Raw genomic sequence first — 24109 nt, forward strand, 5'->3', positions numbered from 1 at the left:
TAATTGACGCAGTTAGAAAAAAGGCTTTGGTTCATACTAAAAAGTCAGTTTTAGTCTTTTCATTTCTAAGTTGCTCTCTAAATGCAAAGTATGTTGCTTAAAGTCTTAAGCAACATGGATTAAAGTTTCTGCTTTACTCTGTGCAGGAATCAAAGCTGAACTTTGAGAACCCAAGAACAATTATGTTCTGATTAATTTAACTTTTTTTCCTGTGTTCATTTTTAATAGCAGCAATTAACAACAGCCAAAAAGAGAAAAGAAAAAACAAAAAATAAATAAATGAAGAAGTGAAAAAAAACAAAAACCAGCAGCCAAATCTGACCCTGTTGGTTCTCCAGGGTTAAAAAGGACTTTATTTTTCCACAGATTCACTGATTTATTTGATCTTTGCTGCAGTTTCAATTCAAAACAATTAACATCAACTCCACATATGTGCCGAATTCACTTAGTCCACCAATAACAACACTTTTATTTCAGACTCTGATGCGGTCCATAGAAAAAGATATAAATACAGCATACATAATAAAAAGTAAAGAATAAAAATTAAAAAGAGTATAATTGCTGTATCCAGTGTTTCCTCAGGGCAGAAGTGTAGCAGCATGAGCTTCTTTTGGGATCAGTCAGAGACATGATAATTGACTTCTTAGATTTGTCCAGGCGTTCCATGAGGCTGTATATAAGCTTACGCAGTAGTGCTTCACAGGTGGGGATTTGAGCATCCACAAACAGCTGACTGGCTCTGTACCACCTGGGCACCTGTAGCAGAAGCCTAAAAGCATCATTATAAGCCACTAAGAATTTGCGGAATGTCCCACGTCCATAGTTCCACCAAAGAGGAGCCGTATACAGAGGAGTGCAGTTAGCTCTGAACAGCGAACACTTCACTTGAAGAGAACACGTACTGAATTTTCTCATCAGCATGTTTGCCTGAGCATAGAGTTTACAGTACTGTCTCTGAATGTCTCTATCATCCCTCCAATCATCAGTAATGACATGTCCAAGATATTTTTGATAGTTGAGGTTTGTTCCAGAGGCATTCCACAAAGCTTAAAAACAGGAAAGTTTACATTTTTGTCATCTTTGGTTCTTGCAATCATTACTTTGCTTTTAGAGGGATTGTAGTTTATATCAATGTCTGCTAAAGATATCAGGAACCTCAGACATGAGTGAAAAGAAACATCTGAGGCTATTGAAGCAGATTTATATATTTTTTTAAATAATGTTAAGTCTTTAAAAAGCTGATTTGCGATCTACCTAAAATGTAAAGGTCGTTGTTGGTTTCCCCTGTTACCAGGTAACTAACCAATTCAATTTGAAATCTCAAAGCTTTGTCAGGAATTATGAGTTATTTTAAGCACAATATGAAACTAAATTAGACTGCAGGTAGAAATGTTTGCTAATTTAGCCATTTCCCAGCTATTGAATTCCCCTTTAGGGCTTAATAATTGCTGTTTTTTAATTTAAGTTGCCTTTTACTCAACACTGACAGATTAAAACAAATGACCCTGCCATTATTTTTTGTCACGTCTCTCAAAGAAACAGGACCTTGTTGAGCCTACGTGCATTGTGCACAGTTTATAGTTTGTTTGTTTTTTAAATGTAAGGTTTTCACGCTGCATGAGGGAATCCAATAGGAAGCGGGGAGAAACATATTTATCAATAAGCGTAGTTACATTTTCCTAAATCACGTTAATGTCTTTTCTGCATTCTTATGGAACTGTTAAAACTCAGAAATAATGTTTTCATATTAATTGATCAAAATCACTCATTTTTACTTTACCTTTTCTAATAGTGCACCTGCAATCCCTATGTAATGACTTTTTTTTTATAGCAACATCGTAACCATAGTTGTAACCGTCCATTCTCTGTTAGCACAACCCAAATTTAACCTAATGGCTTTAGCTCTTGTGTAAAACGCATGATTAATAGTCTAAAAATTATGCAGGTTGGTTTATCTTAATGCATTTAAAGTGTGTTTATTCAAAGATGATCTAATGATTTATGTAGCAATTAGGAAAATAGGAGTCAGTGACAATATTTAATAGTTTAATGTTTTTTTTTTCTTCAGCAAATGCTAACGGAAATTTTGTTTTCTTTTACCAAAACTAAAGCTATTTAGAAATAAAAGCAAACATTCAGAATTAAAGCATAGAACAGCTATACACCTGACTTAATGCAGGCGGAGAAACATAAAAAGACTCTTTCCTATGATCAATGAATTTTAACCAAACCAATCAGGGATCAGAAGTCAAAGAAGTGGACTCCTCAGATCCTTTTTAGACATCGGTTTACCCCTCTCCAATCATGTTTTGATCTTTATCAAAAATGTTCCCAGTGGTCTTTTATTTACGATCATGCTGTTTTTTTAGCTAACATTTTTGTTAGTGTCCTTTTCTAGAACATAGTTTCTGCAGAGCAGCAGTACTTTATAAGAAATTCACCTCTGAGTTGTGGGAGATACCTGTAGTTGCCAAGTGAGCCTGTTCTCATTTCCCATTTGTTTACACTCTGTCCTACTAACTTACAGCCCCTCACATGCGCATTTCAAATATCAACTATAAGCTTTTCCAATCTTTGATTCACAAAGATTTCAATAAATAAATACTTAGAAACACAGTTTTAATCTTCATTTTCTTTATGTTTGTCCTCCATCATGAGGAAAATGCTACAAGACCATATTAAAACACCAAAAACACGAGTTCCATTGTAATGGGTCTTTAAAAAACCAAAGGGGTTTTATGAAATGAACGACCCTGGGAGTATTTCAGGCAGATAACTCTAGCAGTGTGTTTACCTGGTTACTCCTCCCCACGGGCGATTCAGTCTAATTAACTCACCTGTTTAGCGTCCTACTTAAGTCCCAGGTGTGCGGTCCAATCCCTCTTCTTCCATTTCCACGAGCTCTGCGTTCATCACCCCACCCTCCTCCCCAGCTTCCACCTGTGAGCTTCGTTAGGGGTCGTTTAATACCCTAAGTTTTCTATGTAGATCTTTGTTTTATTTATCTGAACAGAGCCTTATGCCAAACTAAATGAAATATGGAAATAAATCTTCACTGCATGAGTTGTCTGACTGAAGTGTTTTCATTTCAAGATTACTAGAGATTGAGAACCATCTGTAAGCAATAGTCTTGATTGACTCCATCACAAACTAGTACCCCAACCTAAACATACATTTTTGTTCATCTTTCTGCTCCTGCCCATTACAGGAGTCTGCCTCTAACAATGTTGATCTCAAACTTGCAGCTTCAAATATCGTCAAGTCCTCACTGTTCTACAGCTCGCTGAACTTGTATATGTATGGAAAAAAAATCTGAACAAACTTTCTCCTAAAATAATCCCAGACACGTTGTGGGTGTCCTAAACGTCAAACCCTCTGTCAAACGTTTCCCAAAATTCTATAAGGTAGAGTTCCAGAAGCATAAAACATTACAGCGAGGGATGGGAAACTGTTGTTTTTAATTGTGACTGGCTAGAAACTTGAATTAATGCTGGTATATTTTTGTCTTTTGTTAGTTCTGTGCTGTTTCTTTTATTTAGTACACAGCCCTGATGCACCAGAACAAACTAGAAAAAAATGGTGGGCTAGAACATTAATGTTAAACTGGCCCACAAAGAGATTCTGCCCAGAAAGTACAAAAAGGCTCATTCACATACAAGTACAAGGCAGAGAAACGTTTTGTTTTATTAGCAAAGCACTGAGTGTGACTTTAATGAAAATGTCACAAACTTATATTTTTTTCCTTAACCTTTGATATCCTCTACTAGTTTGCAAGGTATACAGCCACTGCGAGATACTGTCCTTTATGTCTGTGTGGGTGTGTGTGAGCGTGAAAGAGCACAGGCACACTTGTAAAACTATTTCATCTATTAAAAATAGACCTCTATAGTATCACAGAAAATAGTTTTCTCAAAGGGTTTCATTATCCACTGAATTGGTGCCTTGCATTGTGACAGACCTTGCTATCGTAGTCCCAAGCCCACCAATTTGGTTTTCAAGCAGCAGCCCCTCCCTCCCTGGCTCAACACAGTTTTCAAAAGAAATTCAAAATGGTTCTTTGATAAAAAGCTATTTTCATCATCCTTCACGATTACTCTGCGACACTGAAGGGTTAGAACTTATTTTTTTTTCTGACTAGGAAAAGTGTGACCTAGATCAAAGATGCACATTTATTGTCTTTTATGTTTCTGAAACTTTTGAACAATACCCACTAGGGATGCAGTGATACACTTTCTTTACAATTTGATTCAAACTTTGTTTTTTGGCTCATGGTTATATTTTGGTTTGATATATGATTTAAAAAAATCTTGTTTTTAAATTTGCTCATAAGCAAAAAACGTTCCCGATAAACCTTTCAGTTGGTTTAAAATAAGCCTGATGTAAAGTAATAGAACACTGAATAATGAATTATTCTCAAATGTAACATTGTTGAATCCTTAGAACTGATAAAACTTAGAAAGTTTAATCATTTGAAACCAGGGACAGAGCTACAACAGTTTATATTGGGAGCGGGGTTGGGGCAGAGCACAAGAGTGGAAGGCCATTACGAATGAAAGGATTAAGAATACGTAATTTATGACAGTTTTATTATTATTATGGTACTAATTTAATTCAAACAAGTTGTTTTTGTTATTTAGGAAATGCTCAAAGAAGCTTGATGATTTCATAATCTTTGTTGATACTGTTATGGATTCAAAAATTGGGGGGCAAATGTGGGGATCTTTTTGCTGGCGGGAGGGCAGTGGCCCCCTTTTGCCCCACTGTAGCACCGTCGCCTGTTTTGCAAAATTTTGCACAAGTTTTGCAAAAGTGCCTAAAATTGTCATTACTGTCCGATTTTGCCACAAAACAAGCTACTTTTTTCGAAGTAAAATAAAATCTTTTATTTTGACATATGAGGATTCTTTTCGTCATATCTGCGAATCTTTGCTGATGTAACTATAAGTATTGAAATTTAGCCTCTGTCAGTTGGAAAGTGCAGGACTTTTTACGTTCTTCTTCTACCTATGGAGGGAACAAAAGATTCTTTTATTGATTATGTCTTGTGCCCAACGTCTTTAGTGCTTCCCGAGTGAAATCCAAACAGTTTCCCAACTTTGATTTGACATCACCTTTTAATTAGAGGACTTCTGGGTGAGTTAACACTGAAAAAGTCTGAGGGCGAGACAAAAGAAGTTAGGAAAAGAAAGAAATGATTGGGGAGGTGGAGGAGAGAACTGACAGACATCAAGCTGTCAGTTTTGTTCCTCAGAGAGACGGGCTGATCTGACATTATTTGAGAGTCAAGCTGCCAAGCTGCATGCAAAGAAGTGGAGATAAGTGACAGTCTTCCTGTGGCTGGTTTGTTATTAATAATTTTAGCTCCCGAGGACATGTGCTGAAATGAACAGTTGTGCCAATCAAGCTTTTGAAAAACCCAAATGAATTCAAATTGGAGTTAGTAAAAATAAAATTCAATGAATAACTGTCAAATAGAGGGTTGCAAAAGATTTTGGAGTTCATGCTGTTTTTTTGGGATATTTCCATGAACTTTAAATATCTGCGTTATGTCAGAAACCATTTGATAAACCTCATAACTAAGTAGAGTTTTACTTTGTCCAGCTGGTTATAATAGAGCTCTGAGTGTTTTGGATAAAACAAGTCTTTATGTGGCTATATCTTTTAACTTGGATCAAAGTTGCAGCACTTGTTTTTATATCGACTCCCTGCTACACATTCAAAGAAACTGAAGGCCTAACAGAGGCACCTCGGAAGAAGCTTGAGTGATGAAAAGAACCTTTGCAAAATGCATTATTATTTGTGAAAGTGAAAAAACCTTTTGAAAAAGCACAAATGTTGCCAACTTACTGCTAATCCATGCTTTTCTTGTCTAATATGTTAGGTGTCGGAACGCTGTGACTATGTGTACGTCAACGGAAAGGAGACCAGAGGAAGGAGCAGAGTTGTGCTCAACTTCACCTACAGTTTTCTGAGTGCGCAGTTGGAGATGAGTGTGTGGATGCCCCGCTTACCACTGCTCATAGATGTGGCCGACCCTGAGCTTAGTCAGATCAAAGGCTGGAGAGTTCCTGCAGGAAGCATGAGGTAAGACACTGTTGGTTGCACTGAGCCACAGAGGCACAAATATAAAACTTGTTTTCTCTCTGTTAAAGCTGAAAAAAAGGAATCTTAAAGTTCCAAATCATGTGGTAGTATTAAAGTCCTGACATTGTTCTGCTTTCTGTTTTTACTCCCCAGGTGATAGATTGTTTAACATTGTCAAACACCTTAAACCTTTTAATCATGCATGAAGGCTAGGCAAAATAACAAAAAATAAAATCTATACATATAGGCCTTTTATGTATTATACAAGGTCCTTTAAAGTACGAAATGTTGTTTTTTTTGTCTGTCAAAGTCAAGTAAAACGCCAAATGAAAGGGTTCCTTTACCACATGGGGTTGTTTTAAAAAATGTAAAGACTTTCTTATTTATTCATAAACAGTAATTCAATTATTAACTTATACTCTCAGAATAAAAAAAAAGAAAAAAGAACATAAGTGAGTGGGGTTTAACTTGTTTTTAAGCAGTATACTAGCAATGAAACCAGCTAGTTTTACGTATTTGAATTCAAAAGTTTATTTAACTGGAGTCATTTCAACTTTCACCATTTTCTCAGCTGGAAAAATCTTTATCCGTGCCACAACATAACATCCGTACCATAATTGTAAACAAGGTTGGGTGTTTTTTTTAAATATGCTAACGTTTAGTAGTGTCAAACTGTGTTGTTGTTTTTTTTTTATGTGTAACTAACAAGGTCAAGTGTTAGCATTATCACAGTAATGTATGTTTAGCAGTACCCGTCGGTTGGGAATTATAGGTGTTGTAAATGTACTTACGCAGCTAACACTACTAACGGCACTAGTGCTACTCTCAAATCTAACGTGCAGAATGTCAAACAGTAAAGTCTTATCTCTGACTTTTTTCCCTTGCTTAATGCGTTTTATCGTACAGTGCGCCTTATGTATGACATAAATTCAAAAATAGACTGTTTATTGACAGTGCGTCCTATGGCGCCTGAAATATGGTAAGCCCTGAAACCATCCAACAATAGTTTTTTTGTGACACGCTTGTACATAATTACCACAAAAAAAAAATCATTAAACTGGAATACAACAAACGTTTTATAAATTTAAATTTATTTTGTTTCGAAGTTTGTTTTGTGTTCTTATCATGTCCAACTCCATCACTAAAATAGATTATTACTGGATTTATTTATACCGGCTTCTCAATATTCTGGGTCACAGGGGTCTGCTTGGGCCTCTACTAGGTGAGTGGCATTGTACCCACGATACTTTAGACCTCCACCTACACACTGAATGATGGTTGTGTGGGTGGAGGTCAAAAATATGAGACTGATTATTCCAGTGGAAGATGAAATGCATCAGAGGGATGGCTTTTAATGATAGTGTGCTGATCTGTGTGATACTGCTACCTAAAAAAAAAAAACTTAACTGCTGCAAAGATGGCAAAATGGTGTGAAAAAGAAAGAAATCAGAAAGAAGTTAATAAAAAAAGACTTATTTGTAAGCATTCTAATTAGTACTGCAACATCCTTGGGCCAAAAGAAGATTTTCTATTGTAATAATAAAAAGAAGGAAAGACAGCAAAAACACTAATTTTACTACCCACCCTACAATTTTATGAAATGTATTTTTTACCTCTGAAATTTGACGCCGACGTCTCCTTATGATGATGAATGCTAGTGCTGTGGCAGAAAAATGACTGTAAGGTTAAAGTCCCATTATCTGTCAGCTGTTATCTGTCAAAGTCGTTCTCCGCATTTGACCCAAGCGGTGAGCTGCAGACACAGCCGCGCTCGAGAACCATTTGGTGGGTTAACCCCCCAATCCAACTCCTTAATGCTGAATGTCAAGCAGATTTTTAGAGTTGGATTTTTAGAGATTTTATGTGACTCGGCCTGGATTTCTACTCACAACCTTACAGTCGCGGGGCAGACACTCTTCCACAAGGCCACTAAATCAGAGTGTTGTTCATATCCGTTGCCATGTCTTTAAATGACTTTTCGTCAGATTTGGTCTGTGTTTTCACACAAGTATGATTTAATAGAAACAGTGCAATTGCGAAATTGTTTTTTTTTTCCACATTTCTAGAATTTCGATAAAGTTTTGTGCATATGTGTAATGGAAATACAGCTAATGAAAGACTTATTTCTGACTCTTTTGTCTCAAAGTGCCTTATATATGACATACGTTTGAAAATAGACCATTTATTGACCGTGCACCCTATAGTATGGTCATCACTTGACCTCTTCTCTCCTCCGTGCCCTGTCTGGAGGAATGTGCCTGTTTCCTGGAGCTGCCCACCAAGGACAGATCTCATGGGAGGCCCCCACTCCCCATCCTCCTGAGCCTTGTGTATTGTGTTGTGTCTGCATATGTGCTTTTTGCGTGAACGTGTAGTTTTTTCTTGTACTTACATATCGCTCCTGTTCGAGTTGCACTGGAAACTAAATTCCCTCGGGATTAATAAAGTATCATTCATTCATTCATTCAAAATACGGTTAGAATTACAACCCCCCCCCCCCCCCCCCCCCCCAAAAAAAAAAAGAAAAATTATATTTGAGACTTTTCCAAATGGTCTACAATGACTTTATCATCCATTCATTAGAAATCTCATTGAAACAAGGCTATCACTTTTTCTTCTATAGTCCAGAACTGAATTCTTTAGCGATGGTAGAATTAGCATCTTGCAAAACGACACTTCAACATATAGTGATTCAAGAATAAACTACAGCTGGAGGAGAAGTACTGTTATATTTCCGCCTCTTAATGATCGCAGTAAGAGCAGACAGTTCTATTAAAAAATTCTTAAAAAGTTGATTTTTCTTCTAATGTGAATAAAAGCTGTTTAAAATAGAAAATGCAAATGACAACAGATGATCAGTAGAGCACACAAAGTAATTAGCATCTAAAAATAGACATTCTAATCATGATTTACTGCCCTACAAAGAGTCAGTGTCATGATTTGAAGCATCTCTTTCAACCGAGCCCGAATATCCCATTAACACACAATTTGTATTGTAATTTATACGCCAATTACAGGAAGTGGCAGAGAACACACAGATGATCTTTGGTGTTGCTGATAAACACGTACATGAAATCAAGACGTATTAGTTTGTGAAGCAGTTACATGAATGACTGCCTATGACATTGTGAAGAACTTTGAAGTAATAAATATGTAATGACATATTTGACAGGGGCATCTTTGATGTTTTGTGATTACTCCTCCACTTTGGGCCTTTGTTACTAACAGAATGGTTTGATATCTTTTTTTTTTTGTCAATGTTTTCATATTGTGCCGTTTTTGGCTCATTGGCCTACAGATCCATTGTATAAAAGGTCAACACTTCAGAGGTGAGGAGAAACCGATGCCGGCTAAATGCACAAGCTTGCTAGATAACACCAATGCTAAAACCATACAGGAGCATGGATTTATGTTTTCATTTTTCACAAACAAAGAGAACCACATTAATTCTTCTTGGCATAGATAGTAGAAACACTTTGTGTTTACATTTACATGAAAGTGCAGTCAGCTGCACATCTATGATGTTGATCTTACTCTCTAAATCATCTCAGAGGAGTTATGTTTAATGAAAATGTACTGACAGTGACGCTAAGCACAGTCACCTCATTGCCACGGCCAAGACAATGGTTAGATAACATTTAGGGTTTGTGATATTACGCATTATTGTAGACTTTCAGAAGATGGGGAACAACATGGTCAGCAAGAATGCATTGGCAGGCTGTGGGATTTAAATGATGCACAGTTGCTTTTATGGTCTATACCATTTTACCATCCAAACAAGCCTAAACCAGTGACAAGCTGGATCTATGCATTATACGGTCTTTGCATGTTTCATTGCTCTTCAGATTGAGTCAGATGTTTCTAATCTTCAGTGGTCCTGTTTTTGTGGTCTGATCTGACAGTGATGGAATCTAGTGAAGTCTTTAACCTAAGTCACATGCACCCGTAAGGGGGGTTGACCTGTACTGGTGCATGCAAGGAGCACGGTCTTTTTTTCTTGAACAGCACTAAAGGGCCCCTTGTGCAGTGTGCACTGTTTGGTGGCATTGAAAAAATGTAATATCGGTACGACAAGTCTTACCTACTTTTACTTACCTGCATGTGTTGTTAAAGTATTTACTATGACCTGTTGTGTGCCTGTAGAAAACATGCATGAACATTTTAGTTCTAAACGGGCTCACAAAGTGGTCTACCACATTGAAATTTTGTGAGGGTGTGGGTACCGGATGTTCCCGGGCTGCCGGATGTTCTCGGGGTCCTTCGGGGTCCTTCGACCAATGATGACGTCACACTATTTGATTGGCCGTAAGTTGCCACGACCAATGAGTTAACCGCGCTAAGTTTTTTTTAAAACTTTATTGACAATTGCGGTATCATACATTAACAATGACATTAACGTTAACAACGAACAATAACAATGTAATGAATATTGCTTCGAAGATCAGTCACCATTGCCAATCATAACATATTAACATACAAAATAAAGAATATAGGGGAAAAAAAGAAACAATGAACATAACACACAAATAAATAAAAACATAAGTAAAATAAAATAAAGGAACATAGAAAAAATCTAAATAGTCTAATACTAGTTAAGTTAGGGGTACTTGTGAAGTTTGTATTTCTGAACAAAACTAAGCAATTTCAAGCCATTCTTCTTTTTCATATAATGAAGTGATTGAAAGTAAAAACAGAGCTCTTTATTAAATGTTAGAAAAAGTGGTTTGGTCTTCAAAACTTGACCTCACCAAGATGGCGGTGCTCTCCTCCCATGAGGAACCACGTGATGTCTCCTCTAGTGATATAACTCATTGGAAGGACCCCGAAGGACCCCGAGAACATCCGGCAACCCGAGAACATCCGGTACCCACAGGGGCTACAGCAAGGCTCCGTACAGATTTGCCCATTTTTTGCCTACAGACAGCCCACATTCACCCGGAAGGCCTTAACATTGCTGGTCTGTCAGCATTTGGTGGCAGACTTGGATATTTTTTAGGAATTGGTTTATTTCAAGCAATCCAAAAGAAAAAAAGAAAAGACTAAACATGACAAATTCATATATATATATATATAGCAATTTGACCATTCTTTTTTAATCATCAATGAGATTTGTAACTTAGGGGCCGGTTTAGCTCGTGCTGGTTTGTGGTGCCTTCCATCCGTGAAACCAGGGTTCAATTTCGGGCTGATCCCTATTCCCTTCTCTGCTGCTGTGCCGGTCCCAAGCCCAGTTGGATTGAGAGGGTTGCGTCAGGAAGGGCATCTGGCATAAAACATTGCCAAGTTAACCATGCTACTCATCCTCGAGGGAGTGTTGTTTTGCTGTGGCGGCCCCTGATGGGAGGAGCCGAAAGTGAAAGAATGAGATTTGTAACTTAAGACAAAAGGTGCCAAATTAGCCTGTGACTGTTCATGAATTGTCCCTCATAGTGAACTTTGTTTCGTTTTTAAACAAAAAGAAAAGAAAATTACTTTTGTTTCCGAAATGTTTTTTTTTTTTTTTTAGGGAATTTTTCACGTCATGTATTGGATGATGACATTTCTTCCATCATTCATTCATTTTTTTTTTTTCATTTTCTTAACCGCTTTTCCCTTTCGGGGTCACGGGGCTGCCGGAGCCTATCCCGGCCACTTATGGGCGAAGGAAGGGGACGCCCTGGACAGGTCGCCAGTCTGTCGCAGGGTAGAATGTCCACAAACACACACCCATTCACTCTCACACTCACACTTAGGGATAATTTAGAGTTGCCAATTAACCTATGAAGCATGTTTTTGGACGGTGGGAGGAAGCTGGAGATCCCAGAGAGAACCCACGCATACACGGGGAGAACATGCAAACTCCACACAGAAAGGTCCATCATTGATGTTGTTTTTCCCGTCCCCAAGCCGGGACTTGAACCGGAGGCCTTCTTGCTGTGAGGCAAGAGCGCTAACCACTGCGCCACCGTGCAGCACATTTTTCCATCATTTCAACAAAAAGTTATTTGGCATGAAGCAATACTGGATATGCCCCTTACTAATCATAAAACTGTTATTAGTATGCGGACATTAAAGTCGCATTTAAAAAACTCAAACATCATCATCCATTCAACAGTGTCTGATGCTATCAATCTTTTCCGGTTTGATAATTGTGTTTAATTTTTAACATTTATTTTACCATAGTACTTTGTTTTCTAAACTGTTTCTAAAAAGGTTTTTTTTTTTGTTTTGTTTTTCTATTTTTAATTGAAATTTTAATGTTTTTAATCTTTAATATTTTTCTGCGTTGATTGATTCCTTGATGTGAATTGCACTTCAGGGCCACCGTACTTTCAGAAACCAGTTTAAATTGAATTTCACAGTAACACATAAAAAGGCATCCAGCCTTGGTGACACTTGTAACTCTGTTCGCTCCATCCTTTCCTCTTCTCTCGTCCGCTTGCTTTGGAGCATACATTTGATTCAATTGCAAAAGGGATTTATAGAAATTCATCACAGGCGTGTCTAAGCAGTAGTTTACGTCTGTCAATTAAGACAGGCAAAATTAAAAATGAAACATGTCTTGAATCACCTTTGTGTCTTAAATACATTTTTTCAAGCTTATATTCCACAAAGTGTCATTTTTATAATCATCCAGTTTGGTTTATCAGTGTTACTCTTCCACCACTTGTTAGGGATGTAAGAAGATAAATCATTATATCCACCAAATTTTAGATATATTTGTAGTTTGTGCACATTTTCGACCAAAGATAGTAAAACAGAATGTTTCTTGACATTTCTTCCTCAGAGTGCTGCATGCTCCACCTAAGTGAACAGTCATTCAGTGTGCAAGCCTCCTTATTAAAGTCCCGCACACTGGATGACCTGTCAGTCACGCCAGCAAACATGCCCTGACCTTGTGTTTCTGCTGCCAGCAACAAATGTCACCTTGATGTAGATTGCGGTCCCCTCACTTATTTGGAGGAAGAGGAGGGGACGGTGCATTGAAGCCAGGTTAGGAAGCAAGCCAAGCCACTGGGCCACAACATGTTAACCTGTCAGCCCATTTTTCTGCCTGACTAGCCATGCCTCATTAAACCTAATGGAAACTGTCAGTGTCACTCCCCTCGGCCACCTGACCAGAAGAGAGGCAAGTGGTGCTTGAAGGAATGTGAATCAAAGGTGTAGAGGGGAGGAAAATTAAAGTATAAAAACTAAAATGTGAGCATGTGCAAGGATCTCATTAGATACTTCATGATGTAAAATAATGCATTAAAGGACATTTAACTTTATTTAAAGGACTTTGCAGTTTTATTTCCCTCTTTCTCAGACTTTACTCCTATAGGTCTTTAACTCATGAGTGTGACTTGGATGAAAAGAAACCAAAGAACCAACATTTGACTACATTCTACTACTAAAAACAGTCAGTCGGATGCTTTTATCTGCAAAGGAGCCAAACAAATGCCAACTTTAAAAAAATATATATATTTAGGTTGCCCTCTGAAAGGAAAAACGAGAAAGCTAGTCTGTCTGTAGTTTGTCTCTGCAAACTGTTTTTAATGGATTTTCAAAAACTCAGGAAACTGTGACTTTTGGAATGTCAGGCAAATGTGTGGCACGACACAGAATCTGACAGCCTTAAATGCATCAGAAGTTTTATCGACTTTTATCTTGGAGAAAAAACCCAAACCAATTATTGTGACACAAAGCAACTGAAATAGAACTTCTGCAAATGTGTAAAGCGAAGAGCCTCCGGAGGTTGTTACCTAGCAAACAGTCATGTGTGGTGGTTTTTTAGTCTCTCTGCTCTCTATCTGTTGCTTAACAGCTTTCTTCTTTTTGCCTTCAGGTATGAGAGAGTTACCGACAGCAAAGACGGGAATGCGGCAGATGACCGGACGGAGAACTCCTGCGGACCTCAGTACCAGAGCACCACTCTGCGTGTCCTCACTCAGTTTGTGGCTGATCTGGAGGAAATGAAAGGAGTCCCAGAGGATGATGGGATGGGTCAACAGAACTTCCTCCTTGGTAGCGACTGGCATGTGGACATGACACAACTTGTCAAGGAATTCTTGAGGGTGGAGGAGCCAAGTATCGTGGAACTGCTGAATGGTCAAGTGCTAATCGGACGTCGTGCTGGAGTCACCAAACTACAGGTTCTGTACTTTCATCAGATGTTTGGCTTTAAGATTATGCACTTAAACAGTTTGCTTCTCATAAAGAGCAGTTCTCAACTTTTGCAGGGGAGAAGGGCTGTGTGGCCTAAGGAGGTCAACATCCTATTAAGTTGTGCATAATTATTTGGCAGATTCTTATTAGAATAAAATGAGACAAAAAAAAGGGATTTCACTGATTGAAAAATTATAAAAAGTTTGCCATGCAGAACTCTCAAAATATCTAAGACCTAAACCCAATTGAGAACTTTTGGCCATTCCTTAAGCATGAAGGTAAACAGTAGACCTTTCTATAAAGCGTCTGGGAGGCTGTGGTCGCACCTGCACAAAATGTTCCTTCCCACCAGATCAAGAAACTATATGACTCCAGGAATGGGAGCCTTGACTGTTATTGAAAACAAAGTGGCTATATTGGTCACGTAGACTTTTTTTAACAGGTGAAAATAAACAACTGACATAGGAATAGCCTTGTTTTTTTTTTTACTGAGTTGCATAATTCTGCACACTAATAGTCTTTAAGGAATTCCACAACTTTTACAACCTAAATGGTAACATTAATAGGTAGTTTGGCAATAATCAAACAAGTTTTGGATTAATAAAATAAATCCTCAAAAATACAACTTGCCTTGTGCACACCATTTCTTATATATCAGAAAAATTCAGGAAATGTGTTTGGTGAATTATTACCATGAAATAACAAGCCTAGGCAGTGAATTTTACGTTTTTTTAAGCCTGTGTTTATCATTATATGTTACCACATCTGTAAGGAACACGTCTACAAACTGCAAGGTTGAGCATTTTGGCTGAAAACTTTGCCCAAACCTCTCTGCTAGTAACTTATTGAGCTGTATTTCTTCTTAAAATCTATTTGAGCTTGTGATACATTGTGGCCAATTCTGTATTATTGGTTCAACCCAATTTGTCACTCACAAATGTGGCACATTTTAAAAGGTGATTCAACTGAAATTTATCGCTAAGAAGCATTGGTACAAGAAAAAAATAACATACCAAACACAAATTTAAGCGTTTGAGTTTGAGTTGCCAGAAAAACCAGTGCATCTCGAGGAATAAATGATCATTTGATTAGCAGAACATCAGACAAAGACACATAAGAGAGTTTGCAGAGTAAGACAGTCCAGATTTGGCAGGTGCAAAAGGAAGAAATTCAAGAACCGCCAAATCGATTTCACTTGGGCATAAACACTTAAACCCATCATGAGGCTGACAGAAAGACATGCTTTAATGGCACATCCAATAAAAGCTGACACCTGTGCGGCCTTTCCTTCTCTCTGCCTTTTAGTCTGCTCCTTCCAGCCACGTGGGCATGCACACACATGCACAAATACTCCCAATCCTATTTCTTTAATGATACAATCAGGGCCTTGCTCTGGGTAACACGTTAGTCGCGCTCGCATCGTAAATCAACATCAGTCTGACATTTACAAGATGGCACAACAACCCAACACATTGTTGGAACACAAGCAGGACTGGGATCGTTTTCTGCTCCTTATTATGCATTGAAGAGCGCCGTGTGCTCTGCACGACCGAGTAGCCGCTGCATGCTGAGGTTTTTTTTTTTCTTTTTTGAAAGCTTTGCCTCTCACAGCTGTAGCCAGATGATTTTTTGTTGTAACAGTGAAAAGCAGTTCAAAATTTCAAACACAGCCATTTGCTCCAAAGCTTTTCTAATTTTCCTTTTAAGTAACTTTTTTTATAAGCATATGCATGTTTTATAAGCAAAGTAGACATATTTGAGCCGGGCATGCAAGCGGGGCTTCTGCCGGCACCGCAGCACGTCGGATCCCCGACGGAGGACCACTCTGGCCCACATGAGCGTTTATTGAGGCCTGGGCCGGTTTGCGTGGCTCCTCAATTGGAAACGAATCCTGCCACGGCACCTACTGCCAACAATAATAATAATACTCGCAAAAAATCTATCTCCTCACAAAGATTTGTGTTCTCTCACTGTGTAGTTTTTAACTCTTTAGTAAATAAACATAGTATTTGTGTCTAAAGATAGAAGTCTTTAAAGTTGAATATAAAGTGAACTTTGTGTGCATATATATATATACATATATATGCAGCTATATCTATATAGATTTCTCTCTCTCTATCTATCTATATATATATATGTATAGGTATAGGAAGATCTTTTAGAGCTTGTCACCTCAAAAGTAGCTTGCATTGCAAAAAAGTGTGGGCACCCCTGATTTATATATTTACAAAAATCCAACTTCTTGATCTTTTTTTGGTCTGATTTATTTGGCAAAATTTCGGTTTTATGGTATTTAAAGACCCACTCTGAAAATTGTGTTTTGAAATTGTTCTTGAACAATTTTTTCTCATGATGGAGGACATAGTATATGAAGAAAATTAAGTTTAAAATTGCATTTCTGAGTTTTTCTTTATTCAAATCGTGGTGAATCAGGAACAGACGATAAAACTCTGTTGGAAAACGATTTTAATCAGCTGGTGGGCATCAAGCTCCCTGCTCCGCCCTGTGCTGATGCATCTACTTATAGACAAATAGATCGATCCATGTGTCGAGTTTTTACTAGATATTATATATTATTCACAATCAAGGTTCAAAGCAGTTGATAAGAACAACTCTTATGACCCACCATTCTAGCAGCATTTAAACTCATCTTCTACACACAAATATAGAGACAATTAGTGTGTAATAATTAAATATCTGTATGAGTAGGAGCCTTTTGGAATTCATAGTTAATTTTAAAATGGTGTAGTTTCAAGTTGTGCGAGTTTGAATTTGATTTATTTATTTTAAATTGTATTGTATTTGTATTGTAAGTCTTTGATGTTCGAGTGTACATGTGAATACACAATTGCAAGAGCACACACAAAATGTATTGTATGAGTTACAAATCAAGAACTACTCACACACAAATCCATTGTGTCTATATTCTGTCAGAACTGTACAGTATGATAGCTCACTATTTTTGTTTCACCGGTATTGTTAGGTTGAGGGTGTGAGGGGCTGTAAGCTAGCGGAAGAGCACACAAACGAATGGATGATGGGGAATGGGGGCCGGGTTACTGCACGGCAACGGTCCATCCCACAATTCAGCGATGAATTACTAATAAACTCCTGCCGCTCTGCAGGAACCAACAATACAGCATTTTTGCTTTTGGCTAAAAACGGCAGAATCACAATTAAAATACTGCTGGGAACGCCTTTAAAACAAATCAAAAGATGATTAGAGTGGGACTTTAATAGAGTTCCGTGTTCATGAATTAAAACAGAGAACACAATCAGAGTCTTGTTTGGGCTCAGCATCACACCTAAAGACATGACATTTAAGCCGAAGCCAAGTATTTCCAAAGACTCTACCCATGAAGAAAAATCCCATAGTGCTATTGAGTTGGTAATAGGATCATTAAAATACTGCAGGAGGAAGAAATAAATCAATTTAAGCGCTCGGTTTCTGACGTGTAATGGATAGTGCAACACATTCTACAGCTAACCTTTGCAGAAGTGTCACCCTGTGAGTCAGAGGCACATGGTATAGATAGCAATGATTTTATGTCATTGTTGGTTTCTTTACATCAGTATCAGAAGATTGGATTTTACTGGTTTTAAGGGACTGAGGGTCATCTTGGATCTGGACTAAAATAATAAAGGACTAGACTACTGTCTTTGAATTGAAAGGTGGTTGTGGAGGTAATTGCTCTCATTGGGGAATGCATAAGGAAATCTGTAAATTTGGACATTGGGAGGGTATGGAATTGGATGCATTTGGAAGCTTTTTTAGGAAAATGTCACGTTTATGGATGAGGGCCAAAAGCAGAATTTGCAGTTGATTCTGTAATGGGGGGGTAGAAGAAAAACAAATAATGTATGAAGAAGAAAAGCAATCTACTGTGTCTATCAAGTCGAAGAAAGAATCAGCATCCTACAATGTAAAAGAACCATAAAGCCTGCACACTTAGAGGCACAGAATAGTAAGGGAAAGTCCTGATCAGCAATGCAATGCAATGTGCGCAGAGGGTTTCGGCCAAAGAGTCTTAACATGCAACTATTCCGTACATCTTATCCAATTGTGCGTGATTTTTGCAAGAAGCATCCGCAAATTTGTGGCTTTCCACGACTGTTCCATGAATGTCTAATGGACTTTTCACGCATGTGCCATGGATATATAACTTTTATATTGCGCATACCAATCACGTTAAAATTATGTAATTGACGCCCGAATTAAAGGCCAGATTTGGCTTTTACATTGGTTTACGTGTTCTTTGCGTGGTTTATTCGTACTTCTTTCATGGTTTTCACGTGGTTAATTTGTGATACATCTGTGAAAATTTTACTTACAGACCACAACATTTCTCACTTTTTCCATTCACGTATGACTAGTTTTCCTCTGTGCAAAATGTACATAGTGGCTGTGTGACATCACCTTTAGCTTTAGTAAAGAAACAACAAAACTTCATTTTATGAAAATGTACAGTTTGGGTAAATCCAAAAATGAAATTGTGACGCAGGAAAAAAAATGGTTTACCCAAAAGCTAAAATGAAACAAATCTTTTTTGCCATATTTTTTTATTGCATTAAATTAAAGATTGAAAATTTTCTCCAACAAAGGTTCTAAATCAACACCACTTTTTCTTTTGCACCAATTCTTCTTGATGACACATTCAAAGATGTGCCCTTTACGAAGGACTTACTCTTAGCGATTGAAAATTAGAAAATGCTATGTTGGGAGCAAAAGGGAAAGTGCAAAGAGGTAAAGCAAAGGCAGGAAAACAAGTAAATGGGGCTGTACAAATGAGGCAGTGATCAGCGCTGACAGTTCATTATGGCTGGTAAATGCAGCCATGTGGGGGCGGCTACAGGAGAGACTGGAGCTGTAATTGGACCGGAAAGGAGGGAATCTTATAATGGTTTCACTGACTGCTTACACAACGGGTAGCACAAAAGGTTAAAGCGCACGCTACTCCGACCAGGATTTAAATACATATACGTTTTTTTGGAGGTTTAAGATAAATCTTGTATTGTATCCTCTTGTTTTTAAATGATTTTTGTATGCATTTTGTGTTTTAGTTTTCGTTTCTTAGACAAAAAGTCTGACTTTTATATCAGTTTTTACGAATTCTGATGCAAAAGGACATAAAAGCTTCATCAGCTGTTTATAGGAAAGTGCACAGTATATCATTTTGTCCTTATTGCCATCAGAAGTTTGACATATTTTATTACACATCGGTATTTTAGAGGTCACTATTTGCCCCAAACACAACTGCAATAAAAACATTAACCCAAATGAAAATCATGTTTTGGTATTTTTAACACATGGCCTTTCTCTCATGATGGACGACATGTATAAAGAAAACGAAGGTTGAAGTTGCATTTCTGAATTTTTCTTTATTCAAATTGTTGCAAATTAGGAGCAGACAAAAAATTGGTGGACCACAAGCTTCCTGCTCTGCTCCATTCTGATGCATCCACTTGTAGATGACAAGATTCATGTACGTCTTGGTTTTGCACGTGCAGTACAATGCAATTTGTTTTATTTTTTAGGCAGCTACATTACTTTAGCTTGTATTTTTTTCAAATACAGGGGTTTGACCTACTGCAAAACACACAAATGCAAAAAAAAAAAAAAAAAACTCCATTTGAATCATTGCCTTTGTATTTACGGGCTTAATGGTTTGATTCTTGGATGAAACATGCTTAAAAAGCAGCTCTGTTTTTTTTTCTTCTCCAGGTGCTTTCCCCTCTGACATCTACAGTCTTGGCTGAGAGGAGCATCCGGGTCATGGATGATAAAGTGAGTGTGACAGAGCTCGGAGTGCAGTTGGTGTCTGGACTTTCTCTATCGTTGCAACTCAGTCCCGGGAGCAACAGGGCAATCGTTGCCACTGCGGCAACACAGGAAGTCATGGAATCCCCTAAGCAGGTAGAGTACGGTCAAACTTTCTAAATTAAAAGTCTAAATATTTATTCAGAGTATTAAGCAATTTTCTCTCAGAGAGATGTGAGTTAATTGGGGATAACTTTAGCAGGCTTGAGTCAGGATTATTAGGTAGTTTATAATACCCACTGGAATTCGTTAAACTGATACACCGTGTAAAGCAAAGCTTTCACCTTGATTACAATCCCCACCCACAGAGCTGTTACGTTATTAGTATAATTATATTTTCCAATGAAGGCTGCATCTCTTGCTAAAATAATATTTTGCACTCAGGCAAAAATCCAGTCCATCCATTTGTTATAATTAACCTTTTTGCTGCAATAAAAAGCTACTTTTTCTCCCCCATGTGTCCCTCTCTTGTATTTTCTAGTGTTTTTTTTAGGTCCTTTCACATTTAAATTGATTTTTTTTTTGGTCAGTAATTTGCAGTGATTTTCTCTGTTTTACTGCTGTTACCAATTTGAGTTTGGCTCTGTGTCTGTTTACACAGGAGGCTCTCATCAGTTCTTGGCTCCAGTTTAGTGATGGATCCATGACTCCATTGGACAACTACAACGCGGCTCATTTTACCCTGGCAGCCACCTCTTTGGATGAACAGGTGGTGGAAGTGCAACGCAGCGAAGCGTGGAAGTGGCCCATTGTCGTAGCCAAGGAAGAAGGTCAAGGTTTGCTTGTTCGTGTTGAAATGAGCTCATCAGAGGTCTGTCAGAAGGGCAAACGGCGTACAGTTTTGGCCACCGGCATCGTAAATGTTCAGGTGAGGTTTGGTCAATCTGAGGAGCAATACAGACAACCAGGAGACAGAAGAACACGTCCAGATCCTCCATATTACGGGGGATCTATATCTGACATGGACACTGGATTGATAAACCGTGGAGCCACTACCATCAGGGGCCAGGTTCCAATGAAGCCCAATGGGGGCCGTTTATCGGCGGACAGGGGAGCAAGGGTCCCAAATCAGTTCTCTGAATACCCAAACCAGGCTGAGCTCCCCCGAAGCCGCAGCACTGACGAGGACTTGCTGCCGTCACGACGAGGCCTGACGGATTTGGAGATCGGAATGTACGCCCTGCTTGGCGTCTTTTGCCTGGCCATTTTGGTTTTTCTCATCAACTGCATCTCTTACGCGTATAAATACCGTAACAAGCAGCTCTCTCTGGAAGCCCCGGAGACGATGCCTCATGCCCACGACTGGGTCTGGCTCGGACAAGAAGAGGGGCTGTGTCTGCAGCAGCAGCAGGAGGAGCTGAGCGGAACGCTGGAGGAGGGTAGTCAATTATTAAATGGGAGCGTGCAGCATGGTCGTACCAGCGGAGGTGGATGTAGCTCGAGTGGAAAGGATCACCGGAGTGAGTCACTTAACTCGCCCACTACCAAGAGAAAGAGGGTGAAGTTCACTACTTTCTCAAACGTAAAGTCCAGTAATGGATGCCCAGTACTCAGCCCACTAGCGCTGGTGCAGACCAGTGAGATAAAATGGGTCTGTCCAGACATTGAGCTTGGGGACTCAAAGGATCTTAGAAACTACATGGAAAAGCTTAACGAGAATGCAATTAAGAACACTGCATAAGAGGTACGGGGTGTTTTCAACGAACTACACAGAAACTCACCTGGATGCCTTTAGAAAACGGAAGAAGAGGGAAAAAAAGGGGGTGAGGAAACAAACATGTGGCTGTTCTTTATTTGTCCATCTCGCCATTAAAATAGAATAGTGGACTCAGCTACTGGTGTTTCAATGACAATTTTGACATAGAGTCAAGCAACAATTTTCCCAGACACGTTTTGCCACGACAAATTAACACCATGATAAAAGAAAGGGGGGGAATTGTGATCATGGTTTTGTTGCTTTTTTTCTCATTTTGTTTTGTCTTAAGTTAATTCTCATTTTCCATTTCTTTGTCAATGCAAAATCTAACATTTTAATGTTTTTATTGTTTTACTAAAGCATTTTTTGGTACTTTTTGAACTCCTTTTCTAACTTTCCCCCCCAGATATGATGAATCTTCTTCACCGTATGCCGGCAGTTATAGATTCTATAGCAGGAGTTTAAACCAACTTTTTATTGTATATAAAAGTAAAGTTTGATTTGTTGATACTATGTGTAGTAACATCTCGTAAAGTGTTTTTATTTAATTAATTGTTTTGTTTTGTTTTGCTTTACATTTTGTTTTTCTCCAGTCTCCAGGAAGCAGATCTGTGCATGACCTTACATAAGGGGAAGAATATGTGTCCGGTCTGGTACACAGACTCAGAAAGTGTAGATAACTTAAAAACGTGTTCGCTTGGAGACATGTCACAACCATTCACAATGTGAAGACTTGAAATTGTTTATTACTGTTATTTAATTTTTTTTAATGTTCCCAAATTTCTTTTTATCATAAATTGTTGATTTTCTTTGTGATGACTGCTCCTCCCCCTTTGTGTATGTCACATCACGTAGGCTTGTCTGTACAAAATCAAATGTCGCAATTATGTCAGAACAAATTATATCCATCTGCATAATTGTGAGTATCAAGACAATCACACCACAATTAGTTTGGTCGAAATTAGCAGGAAAAAAAAAGATGAGGAAAAGTGTATATGCCATTTTGGATCCTAGTAAAGGAGTTATGACAATTTATAAAAGAGTTATGAAAAACTGTGAAATCAATGACCATATCTGATCTATTACCCTCTTTTGTTGTATGGCGGTATTAGTCAAGTTCATCCTTTTCTACTGTGTCTCTGTTTGAAAATTGGCTGCTGACTTATTAAAATTGAAGGTGACTCTTATTTGTCTTTGGGATTCATTGGTCTCCTCTGTTCTGCCTGCTCTGTTCTGTCTTTCTGACGGATCTAGGAGGTGCAGAGATGCTGCTTTCATTAAATATTGTAGTTGTTGACAGTATGGCTGCTGGGGCTGAAGAGGAAAATATTAACTCAGGACGCAATGCACCACCTTGAGCTCAGCTTCCCCTCAGATGTAATAATTTTATAGATTATAAAAATATTAGTTTTTTTTTTCATAAAACCTGATTTAATGTGTGTAGCTGCTGTACAATAATGCACAAAGTAAATGTAAGTGATAACACTCCAGAAAGAGATTTGTGACTTGTATCAGCTGTTTTCATTTTAACCTTAATTTCATCACATTTATATTTTTACTCTCCTTAACTTAAGGAACCCCCCTGTTTTTTAATATATACTTGGGAGCATTTTTGTGAAAAAAAAGCACTTTGAAGTTGTCTTCACTGCTAAAACTGAAACTTTTTAAAAGTTTCTTGTTTCAAGAAAAGTTTTCTTATTTTTTGTCTTGTTGAAGACCGTGTCACACAGCCACTATGTACACTGTCTTGCAGTAAACAGGAACAAAGACATCCATTCACACCAAGATGGCGAGGTGGAGGAAAATCTCCTTTTTTCTTTGTTAAACTGCGTCACGCTGAGCTGAAAAGGACTACAGTTAAAATAGAGTTCATTCAAAAGCTTGGATCCCACCAGCTACCTTCTACACCTGAGACACTCAACCTTTTTACTGCTGTTTTCCTCTTCTTCTTACCAGACAAAAGTATGTTTGTTTGGTTTTTAAAGATTTTCTTTGCAGAAAATCAAATAAGCTTCGCAACCTACCAGGAGTTCTTCCCACTTATTCCTTTGTACATGTGTACATGCTTCTGAGATAAAAAAAAGACTTCAAACAGGTCTTAAAGATATAAAGACTTGGATGACTTCCAATGTTCTTCTGCTAAATTCAGATAAGACTAAGGGTTTTATTTTTTCGTGTTGTTTTTGGAATTCTTTCAGAAACATAATTTCACAGAATAGAATTACTTTAAGCACTGTTCCTGCAGTGAAACACCTTGGAGGATTTTTTTGAATAGAAATTTACTTCAAATTAACACATTTTTTAGATTTGCCTTGTCCCTCTAAGTAGCATTGACTAAACTACAAATGTTTCAAAGTAATGTTGCAAAACTTGTGTGTTTACTG

At 38.0% G+C, this 24109-nt stretch overlaps 1 protein-coding gene across 1 annotated transcript in view; it reads left to right on the forward strand.

Annotated features, from left to right (window-relative positions):
* The window catches only part of si:dkey-112m2.1 (transmembrane protein 132C), a 241789-nt gene extending 218877 nt beyond the window's left edge, over positions 1-22912 (forward strand). The window contains exons 7-10 of the mRNA XM_011481983.4: positions 5882-6084; positions 13892-14198; positions 19934-20125; positions 20631-22912. Coding sequence (XP_011480285.1) covers positions 5882-6084; positions 13892-14198; positions 19934-20125; positions 20631-21710 — 1782 coding nt within the window. The 3' untranslated portion in view covers positions 21711-22912. The remainder of the gene's footprint in view (positions 1-5881; positions 6085-13891; positions 14199-19933; positions 20126-20630) is intronic.
* The last annotated feature ends 1197 nt before the right edge of the window (positions 22913-24109 follow it).

Source organism: Oryzias latipes, chromosome 12 (assembly GCF_053564925.1).
Source record: "Oryzias latipes strain Hd-rR chromosome 12, Olatipes_Hd-rR_3.1".
NCBI classification, from domain to species: domain Eukaryota; kingdom Metazoa; phylum Chordata; class Actinopteri; order Beloniformes; family Adrianichthyidae; genus Oryzias; species Oryzias latipes.